General features: G+C 42.2%; 1 protein-coding gene across 1 annotated transcript in view; it reads left to right on the plus strand.

Moving 5' to 3' along the window:
- GHDC (GH3 domain containing) overlaps positions 1-20471 on the plus strand; it is a 56376-nt gene that overhangs the window by 19682 nt on the left and 16223 nt on the right. The window contains exons 6-8 of the mRNA XM_018558831.1: positions 1974-2045; positions 2384-2517; positions 4905-4993. Coding sequence (XP_018414333.1) covers positions 1974-2045; positions 2384-2517; positions 4905-4993 — 295 coding nt within the window. The remainder of the gene's footprint in view (positions 1-1973; positions 2046-2383; positions 2518-4904; positions 4994-20471) is intronic.

Genomic DNA, 20471 nt, shown 5'->3' on the forward strand with positions numbered 1-20471 from the left:
AACATAGAGGAAATGTTTCATACTGACATGGGAATTTATTTGTGAAGATGCAAAAAGCTTTACTAAGAAAAAGAGCAAAACAGAACATCTAATCTTGTTCAATATTATAAAAGACGACATACAAAGAGATCCGACAACATTTAGAGGAACACCTTTATAGACCTAATGGTCCTAGGTCATTTACATATGATGACATACTCCAGGGTTGTCATAAGCAGAGAAAATGATGTGTGTTGTCAAAGAAAGCCACAAGTGAGGTGTTCATTTATATATGCAGTATTGTTGATTTTTGTTTCTGATGTTTGCATTAAAAGCTAAACTCCTGTCTAATATTTGTTTCCTGTATTTTAGCAAATCCTCCCCTGTGTGTTTTAACTGATTTACTCTCATTTCCCTGCAAACATGCAAGACAGACCATGGCTGTACGGTCTCACAAGTGCTGCATGCGGGTCTCGCCATTGCTGTTCGCTCTCACCAGGGCTGTGAGCTGGTGGATGCGGTCTCACTAGAGCTGCGGGCGGGGGGCAGTCTCACCAGGGCTGTGTGCGGATCTCACCAGGGCTGTGTGCGGATCTCACCAGGGCTGTGTGCGGATCTCACCATGGCTGTGTGCGGATCTCACTAGGGCTGCGTCCGGGTCTCACCATGGCTGTGTGGTCTCACCAGGGCTGTCTGCGGGTGCGTGCGGTCTCAACAGGGCTGCATATTGGCGGATGCGGTCTCATTAGGGAAGTGCGGTCTCACCAGAACTGCGTGCGGAAGGGTGCGGTCACACCAAGGCTGTGTGGTCACACCAGGGCTGTGTTTGGGTCTCACCCGGGCTGTGCTGGCAGGTGCGGTCTCACTAGGGCTGTGCCAGGTCTCTCCAGTGCTATGTAAGGTCTCACCATGGCTCTGCGGACAGATGTAGGTGGCGGGTCTCACGATGGCTGTTTGGGCGGGCGCGGGCAGTGGGAAGGACGCGGAGATGTTCGGCAGGACCGGCGCTGTAAACAGCCGCTGCGAAGTTCACACAAGGCTGCCGGGAGGTCCCCAGCAAGTGCGGGACCTTACGGCAGCCGAATCTATTTAAAAATGTAAAGTGCCTGTATCGGTGCTTAGTAGGGATGCACCGATACCACTTTTTTAAGACCAAGTACTCGCAGATACCAATTACCGATACTTTTTCTTAAAGGGACAGGTCACATTTTTTCTAAAGCAATACAAACTAATGCTTTAAGGTCACTTTCTTAATATTATGATTCATGAGATGACGAGGGAGCATGATGCCAGCTTCCCGGCCAATCAGAATGCTGGGCGCTGTGTCATTACACGGCGCCCGGCTTCCGGATTTGCTAGCTTCCTGGCCAATCGGGAAGCCAGGCAGCGCGTCATTGCACGCTACCCGGCTTCCTGATTGGCCGGGAAGTCGGCTCCATGCTCTCTCATCACAAGTGACGAGAGAGCATGGAGCCGTTTCCTGGCCAATCAGGAAACCGGGCAGCGTGTAATGATGCGCTGCCCGGCTTCCTGATACAGGAAGTACTCATGCTAGGTATCGAAGCATTTGGGCGAGTACGAGTACTCACCCAAATACTTGGTATCGGCACCGATACTAGTATCGGTATCGGTGCATCCCTAGTGCTTAGTATGAGGGCTTGTGAGTACTTGTGAAAATGTCCAGTATCGGCATTGGTGCATCCCTACACACAAGGGTAGCTCCATAGGATCCTGCAAGGGAAAGGAGTCACCCTAAACAGGATATCAGGGCCAGTGCTCAGGAGATGATTCTGCAGGAAACTAAAACTTTTAAACATCAAGAATCAACATCCATTGTAAGTGATTTAATCAGCATTTGAAATGGCATAAAACATTTTGACTTTAAGAATTATAGTCTTCAAAATGGTTTAATAAGGTTAAAGTTAGTAAGGATCTATGTGTCTAGAAAAATGTTTATGCTACCATAAAGATAAATGAGATCCTGTATGTTTCAGGTACCGTCTTGGGGACATTGTACAAGTCACTGGCTTCCATAATCGCAGTCCCATACTGGAACTCCTTTACAGGTGTGTAATACTGCAATCATCTTTTCTGTTGTCATTAAGGATTAAGCATGGACCCTTTTTTTTCTATTCACATTATTATTATTATGATACAGGATTTATATAGCGCCAACAGTTTGCGCAGTGCTTTAGAAAATAAGGCGGACATTACAATCACAATACAATTCAATATACAAGATGGTAAGGAGGGCCCGGCCCGTGAGGGTTTACAATCTAAAAGGGGAGGGGCAAGTGATACATGAGGAGGTTGCTGTGTGGGAAGGAATTGTTAATTCACATTATTAATCTGCCAATTATGTATCGTTACATCCCTGAATCATCTGAAAATCATTATTTTACAGGAAAAGCCAGACCCTGAGTGTCCGTGGAGAGCGCATTTCAGAATCTAGTTTCTATAAATCTCTTCTCCAAACTGTAGGCTTGTGGCCTGGAGCCTCCCTTCTCAACTACTGCTGTGCAGAGAGTGGAATTATGGGTAGGTAGTAAGTTTTAACTTTGTTGGGGTATTAAAGAAGATACCTGTTATTTGATGGTTGACTTTGACATTTGTGCAGGTACTTTGCAGTGATATAGTGATGCACCCGCACTCTTATGAAGGGTCATTGGAAAGCTCCCCATTTACAGGAATTGGGCCTCTATTTAAGATGGCCATTCTTAACACTAGCATATTGCTTCCCTCATCTTCCATGAATAAGCAAAGTAGACATTATACAGATCTGTATGCTAATCAGTGTTGCTGAGTTTGTTTGAGTTCTGACAAAGTTAGTAAGTCCTGGTGGATGGGGAATAGTTTTGCCCCGAAAGCTGCTTTATGTGATTATACTATGAACCATTAACCCTTTCGCTGTCAGTTTTTTCCCCCCGCACATGTTAAAATGCACAGCCAGCTTCTTCCAGTGAAGCATAATATCTTTGCATGCATTAGGCCCTGTTCACACTGAGGCGTTTTTGAGCAGTAGAAAATGAGCTTCAAAACTCCCAACACAAGAAACGCCAAGATTTTCAATAGCCCCTGTTCACACCTGAGCAGCAAAATGTTAAATGCAGAAAAAAGCACACAAGCTTCTTTTGGCAGTTTGCAGCTCGTTTTTTCACCATAGATTTCAATGGAAACACCAGGAAACACGCAGCAGAAGCGTTTTACACATTTTTGCACCCGATATTGCACATTTGTACATGCATTTGACCATTGGCGGCGGTGTCTCTCAAACTGCCAGTGAAAACGCCCATCTTCATGTGTGCACGCTTAACAGGTGCAAGAATGTGTAAAATGCGCATGAACAAGCAAAAAAAGCTAGCAGAAACCGTGCATACAAATGCGCAAAAATGATGACGCCTTAGTGTGAACGTGGCCCAAAAAAGAAGGATCCCCAACAAAGTGTTGGTAGTCACTCCAGGGGTCAAATATTCAGTCCAGGGGTCAAATATTCAGTAAGTCTCAACAAACAAAGTTGGGGTGAGGGTTGGATATTAAAATAAGTCAAGTCGTGCAGAACCCAGATAACCTCTCTCCAATATTCCATAATACAGTAAACTGCCCATTATCCGACATTCAAGCAACCAGAACTCTCAAGCAACCAGAAAAAAAAATGATATATATATTCCTCATTTTTTATTGCCAGCTGCTTGATTGACATGTGCACACTAACAATTTTGTTAGCTACTACATTTATTTAGTTGCTAACAAAATTCTCTGTTTATATCTTGCTGCGGCTGACGGCTAGATTCCTCAGCTGGCAGGTGAATGTAAACAATGGGCAGTGGGTGTGTGCAATAGCCAGCCTGCTATTGGCTATGGCAATTTGAAATAGCCAATAGCAGAATCTAGCCAGCAGATAAATGGGGCGGATGGGGGGTTCTTGTTTGAGAGTTATTAGTAACTCTCAAGCAACCAGAACAGAAACTACAGATATCCGGCATTTACCAGTCCCCATGGGTGCCGGATAACTGGGAGTTTACTGTATTAGGAGTCCAGAACACATGAAAAAAGTCTGCTGGTTCCATTGGATAATGCCAACGATGTAAAAAAGACTCTGTGTAACAACTTAAATTGGATAAGACAGTCTCTGGCCAAGAGCAAACAACTGAAAGGCAAGTCCCAGCAATCCACCCAGTACAGACAAGCTGATTAGTAAATGGACAAATTGGAGCTATTGGTATCCATTGGTAACCACTGGAGGGAAGCCTTACTTCATGTGAGCAGCCTTACCAAAGCCAGTGAGCTCGTTGAAAGCTTATGTTCTCCTCAATTCTTTGAACAAGTAAATGTTGAACTCCCAGCACCTCTTGTACATATCCTTTTTTAAGGTTTTCTTGATAGGGCATCCGTCACCCCCTGATTTGCTGCATCTTCTTGGTATGGTGGAGCATGTGACTTCCTTCCAGGCTCAGGCCTGAACTGCCAATCACCATGCTTAAACACTGTCACGTGGGAGAGGAGAAGGTCAATAACTGTGTAAGATCTGACACAGACCAAAACAGAACTTACCCTGGGATAAAACGTCACTAAACTGCACTCCTGCAGGCAAATTGAGCGGACAGCTTGGGACAGGTAAGTGTACGAGGGTGCAGAGAGATTATGTTTACATTTTCTACACTGAACCTCATGCATTGCTACACTGAATAATTATTTTCAGGTTTAAAACGGTGCTGGTTCACAAACTACATGCCTCTGCTTTGTGTAGGCAATGGTTTTACTTCACTCTTTGCTCTTTCACAGCCAGTTTATGTTGGGACTACTAGGGTAGGTTAGGCTTATGTAAACTCATCATACATTATCTAATTGTTTACATTCAATAAAGAATGAAATATAAACGTCTTCTTATAGATTGTAAAGCAAAATTATGTCTTTTCTTTTCACAGGTCCATTCTCTGGGGGCTCTGACCCTCACTACCAGGTGTTTGTTGCGCTAAAAGGGGTAAGAGACCTTTCGGAGGAGCAGAGATATAAGGTGAGCACGAGTCAGTGATGGCTCTCGTATATTATAATTTGCCTTTACACTTATTCATAAATGCTTGGGCACAAGCTTAAACGGTTACCAGGTTCAGAATTCCTAGCTTGTCATCATGTTGTGTGTACTGTGACGTTAGTAGTGTGTCTTCTGTTATAAGTAGAGTTAACCAGGTTTTTCACATGTTGATTTTTGTCAGTTAAAGCTCAGCCAAACCTTTTGTTTGAATCCATTAAATACATTCCAGATGCATCAAAATAAAAGGTGTGCAATGTCCTACAGTTAATTTTCATTAAAAAGCAACCACAGCCTGAGTGGAAAAGCCTGTCCCCTGCCAGAAACTGCAGATTGGACCCTTGCTTTCAGTGTGGAAGCTGTGATCTTTTTGCAGAGGTCTGACAAGCCCCCTTCTGAGTCAAAGCCAGAGCTTTCCAATCAGTTGTCTGTGTGAGCTTTGCTGATTGCAGAGCTATAGGTGTAATTCAGTAGTGGCTGTCAGCCCTCTGTGGAGAGACCGCTGCTTACACATAGAGAGCAAGGGTCTCACTCTGCAGACTTTTCTGCTCAGGGTGTGGCTAATCTTTAAATAAAACAAAGTGTAAGTGTACTTTGCACACCTTTTGTTTGCATTTAGATGTTGTCACAGCGTAAAGATTGGAAGTACTGGGCTTCCAGCTCTGACCACAGCCCCTGCAGATAGCCTCAGGGAGGCGCTGCAGAGGCCGAAGAGCGAAAGGAAGGAGCTGCAGGGGCCCAAAAGGAGGAGGAAAGCTGCTGGGGCTGAAATGCCTTCAGAATGAGGAAGCCACAGATGTCACAATCTGGCGGAGATTGCGGGTGGCGATAACACTGAAGAACTATACAATTTACAAGTGGTTTGACACTACACATGTCTTCGTGTACAGGATCGGTACACGATCTCCCTCCGATCTCCTTCCGTCCCCGAATGCAGGAAGTGATGTATTTTACATCACTTCCGCATTCTGCTGTCACTCTTTGGCTACAGAAGCTGGGGAGAAGCTGGTGAAGCAGATCTCTGCTTCATCAGCTTCTCTGGGGGTCCCTAGGTGACATTAGGGGTCCTGGAGACCCCTGGTGTCTCCATAAAGAGGATCTGTCCTATAAATTGGCTATCACATAGGTGGCTTCTTAGCAATAGCAATATTGATAGCAATAAAGTTGTGTTAAAAAAAAAGTAATAAAAAAATTAAAGAAGCATAAAAAAGCTACAAGTCCCCGCTCCCCACATACACATGCAAACATGCGCCGGGTGCTACCTGCAAAAACATCGATTGTGCCGCACATGTTACATATCACCGCGAACGTCGGAGTGAGAGCAATAATTTTAGGGCCATTAGTCACTGATAACACTAAACTGATGAGCATTTAAAGCGTCGCCTATGGCCAATTTTTGGCGTGGTCGTTTTGTGCAATTTTGCGGGCGCGTGCAATTTTAAGGCTTGCCGTGTTTGGTATCTAATTTACCCGACGTGACCCCGTCTTTTATATTTTACCAAAAAATATGGGTAAGAATGAATGTTTTATAAGATAACATAGGGAAAACATTTTTTTTCCGAAATTTATGGTACTTTTTTCATTATATAGTAGAAGAATAAAAACCCCAGTAGTGATTACCTCCAAACCCCAGTAGGTATATACCTCCAAAAGAAAGCTCTATCTGTCCCTTAAAAATGTTACCATAAATTGCAAGGCTTTTTGACTGACTAGTGAGACGCCCTAACATTTTTCAAGCCTTGATAATCCTATACCTTGTACTAGATACCAGGTACACTTTTGAAATATGCTGAGATTTATCCTCAACAATAGAATTATATTTACTGTGAACAAGAGCAGACATTTGCTGCCATTAGATAATGTGTAGATATTGGCGTTGTGTAATGCATCATTATTACAGTGTTATATGGGCATTCACTGTATATAACACTCAAGAGCAGCAATTAAGCTATTATGATATAGGTCTGTTGTGCCTTTTATCGTCTTTTGTTGGGCGTTGTGATGGGATTCTTCTTATCTGGCCAAGTATATGAATGTTTTTAATATGGAAGTATAGGAATGATAGAGCACTTACATGGGGAAAAGCAATGGTGTCATTGGAAAGTAAGAAAATGTAAAGAAAAGACAAACAAAAAGGAGAAATGGAGGTAGAGGTGTGTATAGGGCAGTGTAATAAACTAAATAAAGGGGGCTCGAGTGTGCCCCCTCGTACGTCTATAGGGCCACTCAATCGTTTTGTTTTTGTGAATTTGCTCTTAGTACATTGCACCCTCAGTCTACCTGAAGCAAGCTGTACTGCTTCCAACATCAGTAGCTTACTCTGGGAAACAAGAGTTTTTGGTAAACAGCTGCAGTCCTGTTTGCTGAAGGAGTCCTCCACTCCTAATTGCCTAAAGCGAGATTACTTTTGCCAGCCTATGCGCCGCTGTCTGAATAACCCTGGCATTGAGTACTGGGAACCACTGTACCCCGCTCCCATGTGGCTGGCACTGAGATGAGGCTGACACTTTAGGAACTTGTTTTTTCTCCCTGGTGCCCAACAGGGGATGGGCCACACACAGAGAGCCAACAGAGGGGGGTAGGATAGGATTCTTGTATAACCCCTGATAGTGTTTTCTTCTAAGAAAATAATAGGCTCCCAAATAAACCTGGAATGGTGTAAGATAATATTAAATTATGTTTCCAGGCAAATATGTATCACAAGCGCATGTGTTTTGAGAAAGACCTTGTGATTATCTGATCATGAATAGATAGATACGCAACAAGGTCATACATAGAATGGAAAACAGCTAAAAAATTTACCCTTCTAGAGATACATTTTTCTGCTCATTTTGGACTGCTGTGAGGATCCCATTATGTGAAATATATAATTATTGGAACAAGAATTGTCGACTCCAAAATGCTTGCTTTTAAGACTTATCTTTTGTCTGTACCTGTAGCACTTCTCTTCCAGGGATCTAATTTTCAAATGTGCCAGGTTGGGTGCTAAAGATAAGAGTTGTTACTTTGTGTAGTAATTGTCAAAGTGTGCTACTGGTATGTAAAGCAGCTTCTGTGCATAATTACACCACTAGATGACAGTGTAAGCATAACCTGGAGAAATAATGGACAATGTCTGCAATGATGGAAGATTTTCAGAGCCTTTGGTGTCTAAAGGTGTCCATACACCTTACAACCATCGCGCGACTTTCGTTGTGCGATGGTTGTAAGGTGATTAAAATTTCGTACCACCTGCCCATCTTGCACAGGCAGATCGTACTTGCGATCATCGCAAGTCCTTCCCGCTGAGGGGAGGGCTTACAGATGATTGCGATGGTGAGCGGGCAGTGTGCGCCTACGCTTTCGTCTTGCGATCGCGCTACCAACCCGCCCAAAATTGCACGACTTTCGGCGGGTTATCTAGGGTGCTCGTAAGACGACGAAAGTCGTACGACCTTACAGTATATGTGGTCTCACGCTGCCCATACACCTTACGAATATCGTACGATCGCGGGATCACCCGCGATTATCGCACGATAATCGTCAGGTGTATGGGCAGCTTTAGAAGGACGGTTGGAGATAATAGTTAACACCGCAGTCCTTACTTATAAAGTACATTTATAGAAAGAAGGTAGAGGAGTGTGCTGGAGTGGGGCATGACACCACACCTTTTACCTTTTTGCATTTACTTTACTAGAGTACTGAAATACAAAGAGAGGAATTTTAAGGGGTATTTCCAGTTTTGCAGCTAAATTAGGATAACACACTTCCTTATGTTCCTTTTTTATGTTCCAATTTGCATTGCATAACTTAAAACATATTTAAAAATTGCTGCTTACATTTTAAGTTCTTTTTACTTGCTTAGAAAATCCTACCTAGCTTCTCTCCTATGTAATATTAAGGAGTGGGCTTTGGGAAGTAATGTTTAAGCTAATTCACCGTTGGTACTCTGCTGGTAGATTTTATTATTAGCTGTAAACTAGATTTGAACATTGTCTTAACAAGGCGTTATGAGAGAAAGCTCAGTCTGTCCCTCAATTTTCACAGAGTGGCCTGGAATATGCACAAAGGCCTTCACCAAAGAAACAGTTAAAAGCAATAGTTTAAAAAAATACATATTTTCTGTTATGCTGTGTAAATGGAAACACATAAACATATAGTGGGGTTTTCTCAAATTTGACTGCAGAAGTGGAAATGCACTTTAGAACTAAACATTAGCTTCTAGTAATCCTCTGTCTAGTAGATTTTAGACTGGAAAGGGGAGGGGCAGTATTCTGAGCCGGTCAGGTTCTGCTACCTGCTCATGATGCTGACAAGGAAAAATACTAACAGGATAAGAGAGCAGAGTGAAGTCAGAATTGCCCCTAGGCCACATAAGCTGTAGCTTAGGGCCCCATTGCTGCTGAAAGCGATACAGGTTAAAGTGTTCTGGATCCCCGCAGGATCCAGAATACACTGCAGAGTGGCAGCAGGTTCTAGCACCGGGTACAGCTTCAACAGGCATTTTAGGGTGGCATTTTGAATCAATGGCTCCCCTGATGCACAGCAATTACGGACCTCTAGTTAGCATGGGTTTCCAAGAAGGGAAAATATCACCTCACTTCTCAGCCGGTGCCTATATTGAGAAGACATCATTATGTGGGGAGGGACTGCATCCTACAAGCATCCCTTACTTACCTGCCTACTAAGTCCTGACAGTCCCTTGCAGACAGACAGTGCCCTCCAGCCTCCTGCAAGTATCCCCATGGAATGCTGTTCAGTGCTCCACAGTCCACCACGGACAGTGCCCCGCCCTCTGTGAAATACAAGTATATTAGACATGTGCGATTCGTTTCGTTACGAATCGAAATTCGTACGAATTTTCCTGAAATTCGGAAGCTTCCGAAATCCGAATTGCAGTTTCCAAATTATATCCGAAACACGAAATTCCGTTAACGAATTTCGGGTCCCAATTTCTTTGAAACGGGAACTAATATTACCCCTGTAAATGAGGTTGAACAACATGACAAGATTTTTTTTTAAATCCGAAATACGGATCCGCTGCTGCTGAGAGTTGCATTACAATACAGGCATGAAATACGAAATTCCGTTGACAGAATTTCGTTCCGTTACGAACATTCGTTATGATGAAGTTAAAAAGCAAAATAGCTTTGTTAATATTGGAGTTGATGAGTTGTTTTTTTTATCCGAAATTCGGATCCGAAATCCCTTAACGGAATTCGTATTTCGTTTGGTTGACCAATCAGAGGTTTTCTCTTCTGCTGCTGAGAGTTGCATTACAATACAGGCAGGAAATACGAAATTCCGTTGACGGAATCTCGTTCCGTTACGAACATTTGTTATGATGAAGTTAAAAAGCAAAATACCTTTGTTAATATATTAGAGTTGATGGTAGTTTTTTTTTTTAATCCGAAATACGAAATTCGGATCCGAAATCGGAATTTCGTAACGGAACGAAAATCCGTTAACGGAATTTCGTATTTCCTGCCTGTATTGTAATGCAACTCTCAGCAGCAGAAGAGAAAACCTCTGATTGGTCAACCAAACGAAAAATACGAATTCCGTTAACGGATTTCGGATCCGAATTTCGGATTAAAAAAAAACCTCAACTCCAATATTAACAAAGCTATTTTGCTTTTTGACTAAATCATAACGAATGTTCGTAAAGTTACGAAAATGTGCCGAAACTAACGAAAATTCGTATTTCGTACGAATCCGAATTGAGTTTCCGACACGAATTACGAAATACGAAATAACGGATATTCCAAAACAAAACAAATTTTTTGACGGCGCACAAGTCTAAAGTATATTGGAAGTCACAGAGAAATGTTATGTGTAAAACCATACCTCTAAAAATGTTATAATTAAATTTTTTTTATAATTAAGGGTTAATTTATGTTTACATCTACTCTAAACCCTCATCTAAATATCAAAACCACCTCCAGTTTGCCCTATTCAGAGTCCACAAATTGATATTGTCCCACCAATGTAGTGGAGCTAGAAGGAAGATAAAAACCACAAATATTGTATTGCTATGGTCCTCCTATGTAAATTCTACTAGTTTTGTGTTTTTAAAGCAGGGTTATAATGTTGCCATCTTTTTCAAAATGCTAGAAACTGAAAAGACTGTCTCAGTAATCACAAGCCAAAATCCTGAGTGCTTCAGGCCCTTGGCCTAGTTTTTGTTCAATAGCAGTGATAGGTTTCATTACATGTCAGAGAACATGATTAAGGGACCGGCATTTTCAACAAAATATACTTCACTTTCAGAAGTAATTTGCCTCTGTGCAGTTTTATACCAATAAATGTTTCAATGCAGATAACAATGAATGTCAATTTGACCCATTTCTTTGCTTACAAATCTCCTGAACTCGGTGGGGACTTCGTTGTACTTTTAAATAGTTATATTGTTATCATTATTGGCTTAATTGCATTTCATATGCAAATTAGTCTGGCAGGATAGCTATGGCTGAGAGCTGTCAGCACTCTGTTGATTGCAGACAACATTAGAGCCAAGAGAGAAGGGTGAATTATCAAGGCAGGCACTGTGTGAATCAGGTGCTGAACTAGTACAAATGACAACTGCAACTTAGGGTGGCCACATGTGGCTCAATAAATACAAGAAATGTGACAGCTGCAAGCATCACTTGTGATCTTCAAGAAGTATAGGGCTAATGGCACTGCCTGGAGCGCTCGTTTCATCAGAAGTGACATGTTGAAAATGTTCTTAGTCTGGAAAAAAAGAAAACAAATGCAGCCATCACATCTAAGGACTGCTAAGCTGCAATGTATTAAACTTTTTTGTCCTTGGGTTTAGTTTAGTAAACTGCCTCCCCCTCCCCCATAGCAAAGCTTGCATGGTGAAATACTTAGCTTCTTCCCTGCTCTTGATATCTTCACTGCGTGGCCTGTCTGGCAAAATGTATTTGCCGGCTTCTGTTCATAATTGCGTATATCATTTTTTTTTTATGGTTCTGTAGTCATGATGGTCTCCAGTCCATTTATAGGAATAAATGGGGCCACAGCACCCACATGCACTAGAAGGGGACCCAACTAGAATGTTTTGCTTGCAGAGCCCTTGTGGCGCCATGCAGTGTTACGCAGAAAAGATCTTGGTAGCAGAGAAGAACGTTTTTAAGTTTTTTAGTTTTTTTTTTTTTTTATATTCAACATTTATGTTGGAATTAAAGTGACACTAAACTCAGGAGTGAAATCTGAAAAATGCATTCAAGTACCTTGGAGTGGTGGGTACTTCACAGCACACACGGGGACCATAGAGAACAAAAGTAGCCACCCTCCAGAAGGAAGGACAGTGCCAACATGCATACAAGAAATGTAGTGTCACTTAAAGAGTGCAATTTCTGCATTTGCAAATGATACAAAATTATGCAAAGAAATAACTTAAGCACAGGCTATAGCAGCATTACAGGAAGACCTGGATTAAATAGAGGGGTGGGCTGAGACTTTGCAGATGAGGATTAATATTGAAAAATGTTATGCATCTGGGTGCTAAATATTTGCAGGTAAGATACTCATTAGGAGTGGTTACACTAGGAGAGTCAAAGATGGAAATAGATTTGAGGATCAGTGGACCACAGACATAGTAATGGTAAGCGATGCCAAGCGGTCACTAGCAAAATTAACAGAATATCAGGCATTGAAAAGGGTATTTATTCAAGTGATTGATCAATACTATTGGAATTAAAGTGACACTAAACTCAGGAGTGAAATCTGAAAAATGCATTCAAGTACCTTGGAGTGGTGGGTACTTCACAGCACACACGGGGACCATAGAGAACAAAAGTAGCCACCCTCCAGAAGGAAGGACAGTGCCAACATGCATACAAGAAATGTAGTGTCACTTAAAGAGTGCAATTTCTGCATTTGCAAATGATACAAAATTATGCAAAGAAATAACTTAAGCACAGGCTATAGCAGCATTACAGGAAGACCTGGATTAAATAGAGGGGTGGGCTGAGACTTTGCAGATGAGGATTAATATTGAAAAATGTTATGCATCTGGGTGCTAAATATTTGCAGGTAAGATACTCATTAGGAGTGGTTACACTAGGAGAGTCAAAGATGGAAATAGATTTGAGGATCAGTGGACCACAGACATAGTAATGGTAAGCGATGCCAAGCGGTCACTAGCAAAATTAACAGAATATCAGGCATTGAAAAGGGTATTTATTCAAGTGATTGATCAATACTTCTGTCCCTTTTACATAACACTGGTCTGACCTCACCTAAAGTATGCAGTCCAGTTTTGGTCACCAATTAACAGCAGGGATGTCCTAGAATTGAAAAGAGTCAAGCGAAGGGCACAAAATGAATTAGGTGGCTGAAGGTCCCCTGCTATGAGGAACGATTAAATAAATTAAACTTTATCTTAGAGAGGGGATCTTAAGAAGAGACATGTAACAACTTGTATAATATTGGGTCCCTGACAAGAACACATATCCACATTTTAAGTTTGAAGGAAAGGAGGTTTAATCTAAAATTGTTGAGACTTGAGAGGGTTCTTTACTGTCAGAGCATCAAAAGGGTGCAACTCCCATCCCCAAGTAGTGGTATAAGCTGGGAGTATTCACAAATTTAAAAAAACTTCTAGATGTCTTCCTTGCTGAGTAAAATATCCAAGGATGTGTTTACTCTATAAAAAAGACAAAGTGACACATACACAAACCGACTTGCACACATAGGTCCAACCGTTTCTACTATGTAACTGTGTAACTATGTATTTCACCTAGCAAGCTTAGTTGTAGTGGGGTAGTTATTTAAAGGGTGGGTGCCTTTGTGGCTTACCATGCAGCAATAGTAGTATTTTTCCATTGAGCACAGATCTTGAATTGTTATTGCAATGAGTTGCCTTATGGCTTGTTCACATTGAATGCAGTGCGTTCCAGAGCGTTAGCTGCTGGAACGCACCGCAATCCCTCACAAAAATTCCCCCTGGGTTCTGGGGCAGGAGGGGGCATGGCGGTGCATTGAATTCAACGGCACCGCTTACATGCTTCCCCCCACCCCCCGTGCGCGCAGTGCAATCAAGTAGCATTTTTTGCGTTTGCAGTGGAACGGAAGGCAGGCAAAGTTTTGCCACGCATCCGATTGCACGGCGGGGGGAGGGGCTGGGGAAGTTTTTGTGAGCTTTAATCTAGGGAGTACATGAAAAGGGCGAATCAAAACTGTGCATGTTATTATTTACATCAAGGTGACTTGTATATGTTACATATAAAGTATATCTAGAAAAAAAAAAGAAAAATATAACACCCTTTCATCGGGACAGAAACTGAAGGAAATTACCCCAAACGAGGACATATAAACAACAATAAAAACTACACAATTTCTAATCTTTTCCCAGTCTATTAAAAAAAGGTTTTGGCTAGAGTTGGACTTTCACATAAATGATGTTAAAGCAGACCTTTACCCCTTTTACTAAAAATTACATTAGCATACAGCTCTGCAAGCTGATATGAAATCATCTCACATTCATTAGCTAAACAAACATATTTTTATTTTACTTACAATTTCTTTTTTCTACGTCCTGGTCCATGTTGGTACAAATGAATCAATTGTGCCCAAGTTATGCATCCTGGAAAGGTTACATCAGCGTTGATGGGGAATCTCATCTGTTATCTCAGGGAAAGGCCTTTTCCTTCCCTGAGATGATGTTCACATGTGCCAGAGGACCAGGAAGTAAAGGGAGATCTAGTAACCTGCGCTTAGTTATAATGGCCACTGTCAGAAGACTGGGGAGGAAAAGAAGAATAAGGTATGCAAAGAATAAAAAGCCGGCAATTATCTATAAGTATCTGTTTGTAGATCGTCATTACTAAACATCTCTAAAGGTGCCTTTGTTGTTATTTTGAAGATATGGGTAAAATTCTCTTTTAGATTAAATTAGGAGACCATTTTTGCCATAAGTAATTGTAAGAGGAGATCATGAAGGGAATTCATTGACATTTGCTACGTCCTTCCATCCTTAAAACAAAAGCAGTTTCTTTTATCTTCAAAGGATTCAGCTTAATTTTAAATGCATGCACACAGTTATGCTGGTTACTTCCTCCTATTCACTGACCTTGTCTTCTCTCCTGTGATCAAACGAGACATTAAAAGATCTGCAGGATGTTGTGGAAGCCAGTCACCAGTGTCTCTTCCTCAGTACTAAACTGTAACCTAGAGGAATGCTTGATGTACTTTAGGAAATTGGGCTTTATTGAAATAGCTAACTTCTACACAATGGTGATATAAATTTTGTATATAGACAATTGCAGCCTATCAACTTTGTGTGAGCTAGGAAAATCACTGAGACATATCTTACTTCGCTGTTGTTGGTTTAGTTTATTTTATACTATAGCTGACTGCAATATGGGCACAACAGAGCTAACAGGTCACCTGAAAACCTCAACTGACACCCAGACACCTTGCACACCTTCATCTTTTGTGAAGCGTGTGAAATGCTCCCTTTCAATGTACTGTATTATTTATAACATAACTTTTTTTTACTCCTGTGTGAGTTTGATAAGTATAAAAACTTTAAATGTTTTTCTTATGAAGCATAAAAATTACACACATGAAGAATAATTTGCTACATGGGTGGCAATGCACGCCGAGACTAAGTATGTCTTGATATCTTGAATAAAAGCTTAAATTTCATTTCCAGTGCATCAATTATTCACTGAGCAATATTCACTTGGTAATCAGCCAGATTTGTTGCCATGTTTCCTCATCTAAGAACAGGCCCAAGTCTTGTTCCCATTTTTCCTTAACCTCTTGCCATCCGCCCGTTAAGAAAAAAACGGACGGACGGCTGACTCCTATCTGCGGGTTGCCGTCGTCAGACGGCATTTTTAGGGGGTGTCTTAGGGGAAGTCAGGAAATAAAAATAGAGAGCAAAGATTGAGCCAGGCCTATGTGGATCACCTCATATGTAAGTTTGAATGGTGTAAGGTTTTTTCATGATAGAGATTGCCTAGAGAGTTTTCTAAAAAAAATCTACGATTTGAAGATAACAACATAGCTCCCTGGCAGGGGATCTTGTCCCTAAGGTATTTCATAGTTGTTAGACCATCCACAGGCTTGAAGTTCCAGAAATGAGTTAGACCCAAACAGGTTAAGAGTGAAGGGTTCTGGGGATTCCATGCCGGGAGAAGCTCTGAATCATGTACTGTAGATACAATAATAGGGGCAAATTCAGGGAGATCAGTCCGCCAAGCACTTGATGGAGTCTCAAAGTTGCAGTGAGTGAGATGTGATTAGGTTGTTCCCTTTAGGCCTGTCATTAAGTAGGAGCCAAAAAATATTGTTTATCTTTTACTGGGTCTGCTCCTTTTTCCTCTATAGTAGCACATACAGTGCTTTGAATGTTGCATGATATTTGGTGAGCTGGCTACTTGGAGCTGTCAAATAGTATGTAGAAAAGTGGGGAACCCCCAAGCCACCATGAAGTTTGTGGAGGATAATGGTATTCATCTGGAGTCTGGGCTTGTGGTTGCTCCAAATAAATTGTTTAACTTGGGCCCACAAAATCATAAGTATGTGGGAAGGGACTTCAACCCTGGAAACCTCTTTTAGTCAAAAGCGTAATTTTCAAAACAGCATTTTTGCCAAACCCTAGTGGTCCCATTTACTTTGATGCAAACTGTGACTGAGTCATGGCCCTCAGGATTGACCCCCCCCCCCCTAAACCCTAGGCAGCAGGCTAGAGAATAGTCAGATCAAGTCCGGAGTCAAGGAAGGCAGAAAGCAAGAGAGGTCCATCAATATTAAGTATGATTATAATTATATAATTATTAACAATATTAAGTAAAATGGATCTCTTGGAGGCAAAAAACATGTGCATGAGCAGAATGGAAATATCGAAAGGCCTGGGGACGTCCTATTGGGTGAGTTAAGGCTCATGTACACCAAGGTAAATTAATTTGAGACAATGGGGACAAATGGCTGATAGGCAACAACTCCAGCTATTGTATTTCAGAGGGTGCTTCCATTGAGGCACTTCGTCTGGCTATTTGGGCTGGGGATGGGGGGCAGTGAAAGGCGGGAAGAGGGGGAAGAGAAAGTTGAGGGTCAAACATCTTACACGGTTTGAGGGCACGCCTCTTCGAGATACTTGCAGATTTTGGGACACTTGCCTGACAAGTGTACTCTCCTCCAGTGGTGACTGATCTACTCTGTTAGCTGCTGCTCCCTCCACCGCTGACCCAATATTCTCTGCTGCTTTTTCCGGGTCACTCTGCCCGATCATTGGGCTGCCTTTGATGATGTACCTTATGTGCTTGCACACAGGGGTTATAATGTCCTTGGCACCCAGCTTAATTCCCAGTTGCACAATGTACTCAAGAGATCAAAACTGCTAGAAGTTAGAAACAGCTGGTTTGTTTTTGGCAGAAGACACTTGTTGTGTCTATCATGCCAAAAAAAAAATCACATTTCTATCAGTTTCTTATTTTTCTAGGTCTACTTCCACTTTAACTTTAGACATTAAATTTGATATACAGACAAAAAGGGGGGGCATTTTACAGCCATTATTTCTCTCCATCTTCATTTAAGCACAACTTAAAACCAAACACAGCAAATTTAGTTAGCAATCCTTTGTAATTTAATGCATTCGTCATTTAATTATTTTTGTAGCGCTCAAATGCACGTCATCTATCTAATGTTTAACTGAAGCAAGTCAAAAATATGGTTTGGCTTATTTGTTTTGGGCTGAGATGATGGTACAGCATTTTGAATTGACTTTGCAAAGAAATGTGAAGGTTTGTAAGTATTGTATTCCCGCTGGGTGAATTTTTTTCCTGATGATTACAGTTTTAGCCTCAGGTACAGAAATCTAGACATTCTAGTTTCAATCAAGACCTTACAGGCTTCTGACCTCTCAGGTCACTTTAATGGCAGCTATCTCCCAGGAGTTCATGAACAAAAGTGTCTGCTGTTTGACCTAGCCTGTCATGTGACCTGCGTCCTCAGGCTAAGCTGTGGATGTTTTTCTTAACTCTATGTCCTTATTGTACTGTTTTGATGTTTGTATTGAAGCAGCTGGTAGAAGATATGGGGCTTCAGCAGATTTGTATATTTTGCTCTTTCGTTGATTTCTTTTGTGAGAAGGGTTTTGACTAAGGTCCTAAAAGCGAACCTGTCAGCTATACAGGTGAAAATGAAAACGATATAGCTATAGCAAGGCTTAATATATGTTCAGTTCTACTATGCTCAGTCATCTTATTTTAGGTTTAATGGTTATTTGATTATTGTTGATTAATTCCCTGGTGACCTGCTACTTGTCTTTTTAAAATAAGCTTCACTTCCTGTCCCGGGCTGGCAATGGAGATCAGCCACTATTGAAATGGCTGATCCCCCAGCGTTATTGGTACCCAGAAGCTTTGCCACTGTATTCATAATGTCTGCAGGTCAGAACTCTTACTCTACTGAGAGTGTCTGAGCTCTAACAAGGCTCAGTCCTCAGTCAAGCAATGGCATATCCTGTATTGCCAACCAGCTATAGGGAGCCGGTACTGTGTGGCCCGCAGCCAGCTCACAAGTCTGGTACGCGGTCAAGGACCGCGTACCAGACTTGCTGGAGCAGCTACATGGTCTGCATCTCTGACGGATGCTGACCGCATAGCTGCTTGTGAGCTGACACTCGGATCCTTACGGCAGGCGTCTTCACTGAATGCTGGCCGAAAGGATTGATTGGTAAGGTCTGCAGCAGACACAATTAGGGATTCCTGCATTAGGAACATTCGTTTCCTGCAGCAGGAATCCCTAATCTGGCATTTAAAAGCGGCAGCTGTCACCTATTCAAGTTAATGATCAGGTGACAGAAGTTGCATCTAAACGTGTAAACGCCTGCACACCGCATGTAATCATATGTGATATGATTACATTCGATTAGGAATCAATCACTCTCCCTGGACGCAATGATTGTGCATTCAGGGAGAGTGTTTTCTTACCGCATGTAATAATATCACATATCATTACATGCGATGTGCAGGAGTTTACATGCAACTGCTGTCACCTGATCATTAACTTGAATGGGTGAATGTAAAGACCAGATTAGGCATTCCTGCTGCAGGAAAACGCAAGCTTCTGATGCAGGAATCCCTAATCGCACCTAAACCTACAGTTATGAATGGACCCTTATTGTGGGTATATTGTAGAGATGCACCGATAGCGGTATTTCGGTATCGAGTAGCGATATTTTTTTTTCCGGTACTCACCGAATACCGAGTACCGGAAGTCCCATTCAGGAAGCCAGGCGGTGTGTAAATTCTCGCCACCCGGCTTCCCGGTTAGCAGGGAATCACTATTTGACGAGAAAGCATGGAGCCGGCTTTCTGGCCAATCAGGAAGCCAGGTGCCGTGTAATGACGCAACGCCCGGCTTCCTGATTGGCTGGGAAGCCAGCTCCATGCTCCCTCGCTTCCCAGCGACGCGTCATTACATGGTGCCCGGCTTCCTGATTGGCCAGCTTCTCATCACGAGTGAAGAGGGAGTATTTAGCCGGCTTCCCAGCCAATCAGGAAGCTGGGCAGCGTGTAATGACGCGCTGCCTGGCTTCCTGATACAGGAAGTATCGGGCTAGGCATCGGAGTATTTTGGGCGAGTACGAGTACTCGCCCAAATACTCTGCACCGATACCGATACTAGTATCGGTATTGGTGCATCCCTAGTATATTGGGGTCCGTAGTACCAAACCGGATATAGTTAAATTTTATTTTAAAGTATGAAATTTGTCGAGTGGCCCCCTAGGGAAATTAGTTTGAGACCCCTGATCTAAACAGTGATTTCTCTATTTAACCATAACAGTGTGGGAGAATTAACTTATATTCTCAAAAGTCCACACAGGTGTTCCCTCGCAGGGGTTTGAAACATAAAGTACAGTTTTTTCTGTCATCAAAATACCATTTTCAAGTCTCACCGACTTCAGGTGGTTCCTTTAACAAAACTTCTGGCCACGAGGCTGTATTCAAAGCGCTTGCCACACAGGCTTGTCAGGTCTGGGGCTGCATGAGTGCTGCAGGCACTGGGGAGCTACAGTTCATTGAGGGAACCATGAATGCCAACATGTACTGTGACATACTGAAGCAGAGCATGATCCCCTCCCTTCGGAGACTGGGCCGCAGGGCAGTATTCCAGCATGATAACGACCTCATGGTCGGCTCTGTGATGTCATCATGGAGGAGTGGAAAAGGACTCCAGTGGCAACCTGTGAAGCTCTGGTAAACTCCATGCCCAAGAGGTTTAAGGCAGTGCTGGAAAATAATGGTGGCCACAGAAAATATTGACACTTTGGGCCCAATTTGGACATTTTTCACTTAGGGGTGTACTCACTTTTGTTGCCAGCGGTTTAGACATTAATGGCTGTGTGTTGAGTTATTTTGAGGGGACAGCACATGTACACTGATATACAAGCTGTACACTCACTACTTTACATTGTAGCAAAGTGTCATTTCTTCTGTGTCGTCACATGAAATGATATAATAAA

This window comes from Nanorana parkeri, unplaced genomic scaffold (assembly GCF_000935625.1).
Source record: "Nanorana parkeri isolate BGI_ZX_2015 unplaced genomic scaffold, ASM93562v1 scaffold362, whole genome shotgun sequence".
Lineage (NCBI taxonomy): Eukaryota > Metazoa > Chordata > Amphibia > Anura > Dicroglossidae > Nanorana > Nanorana parkeri.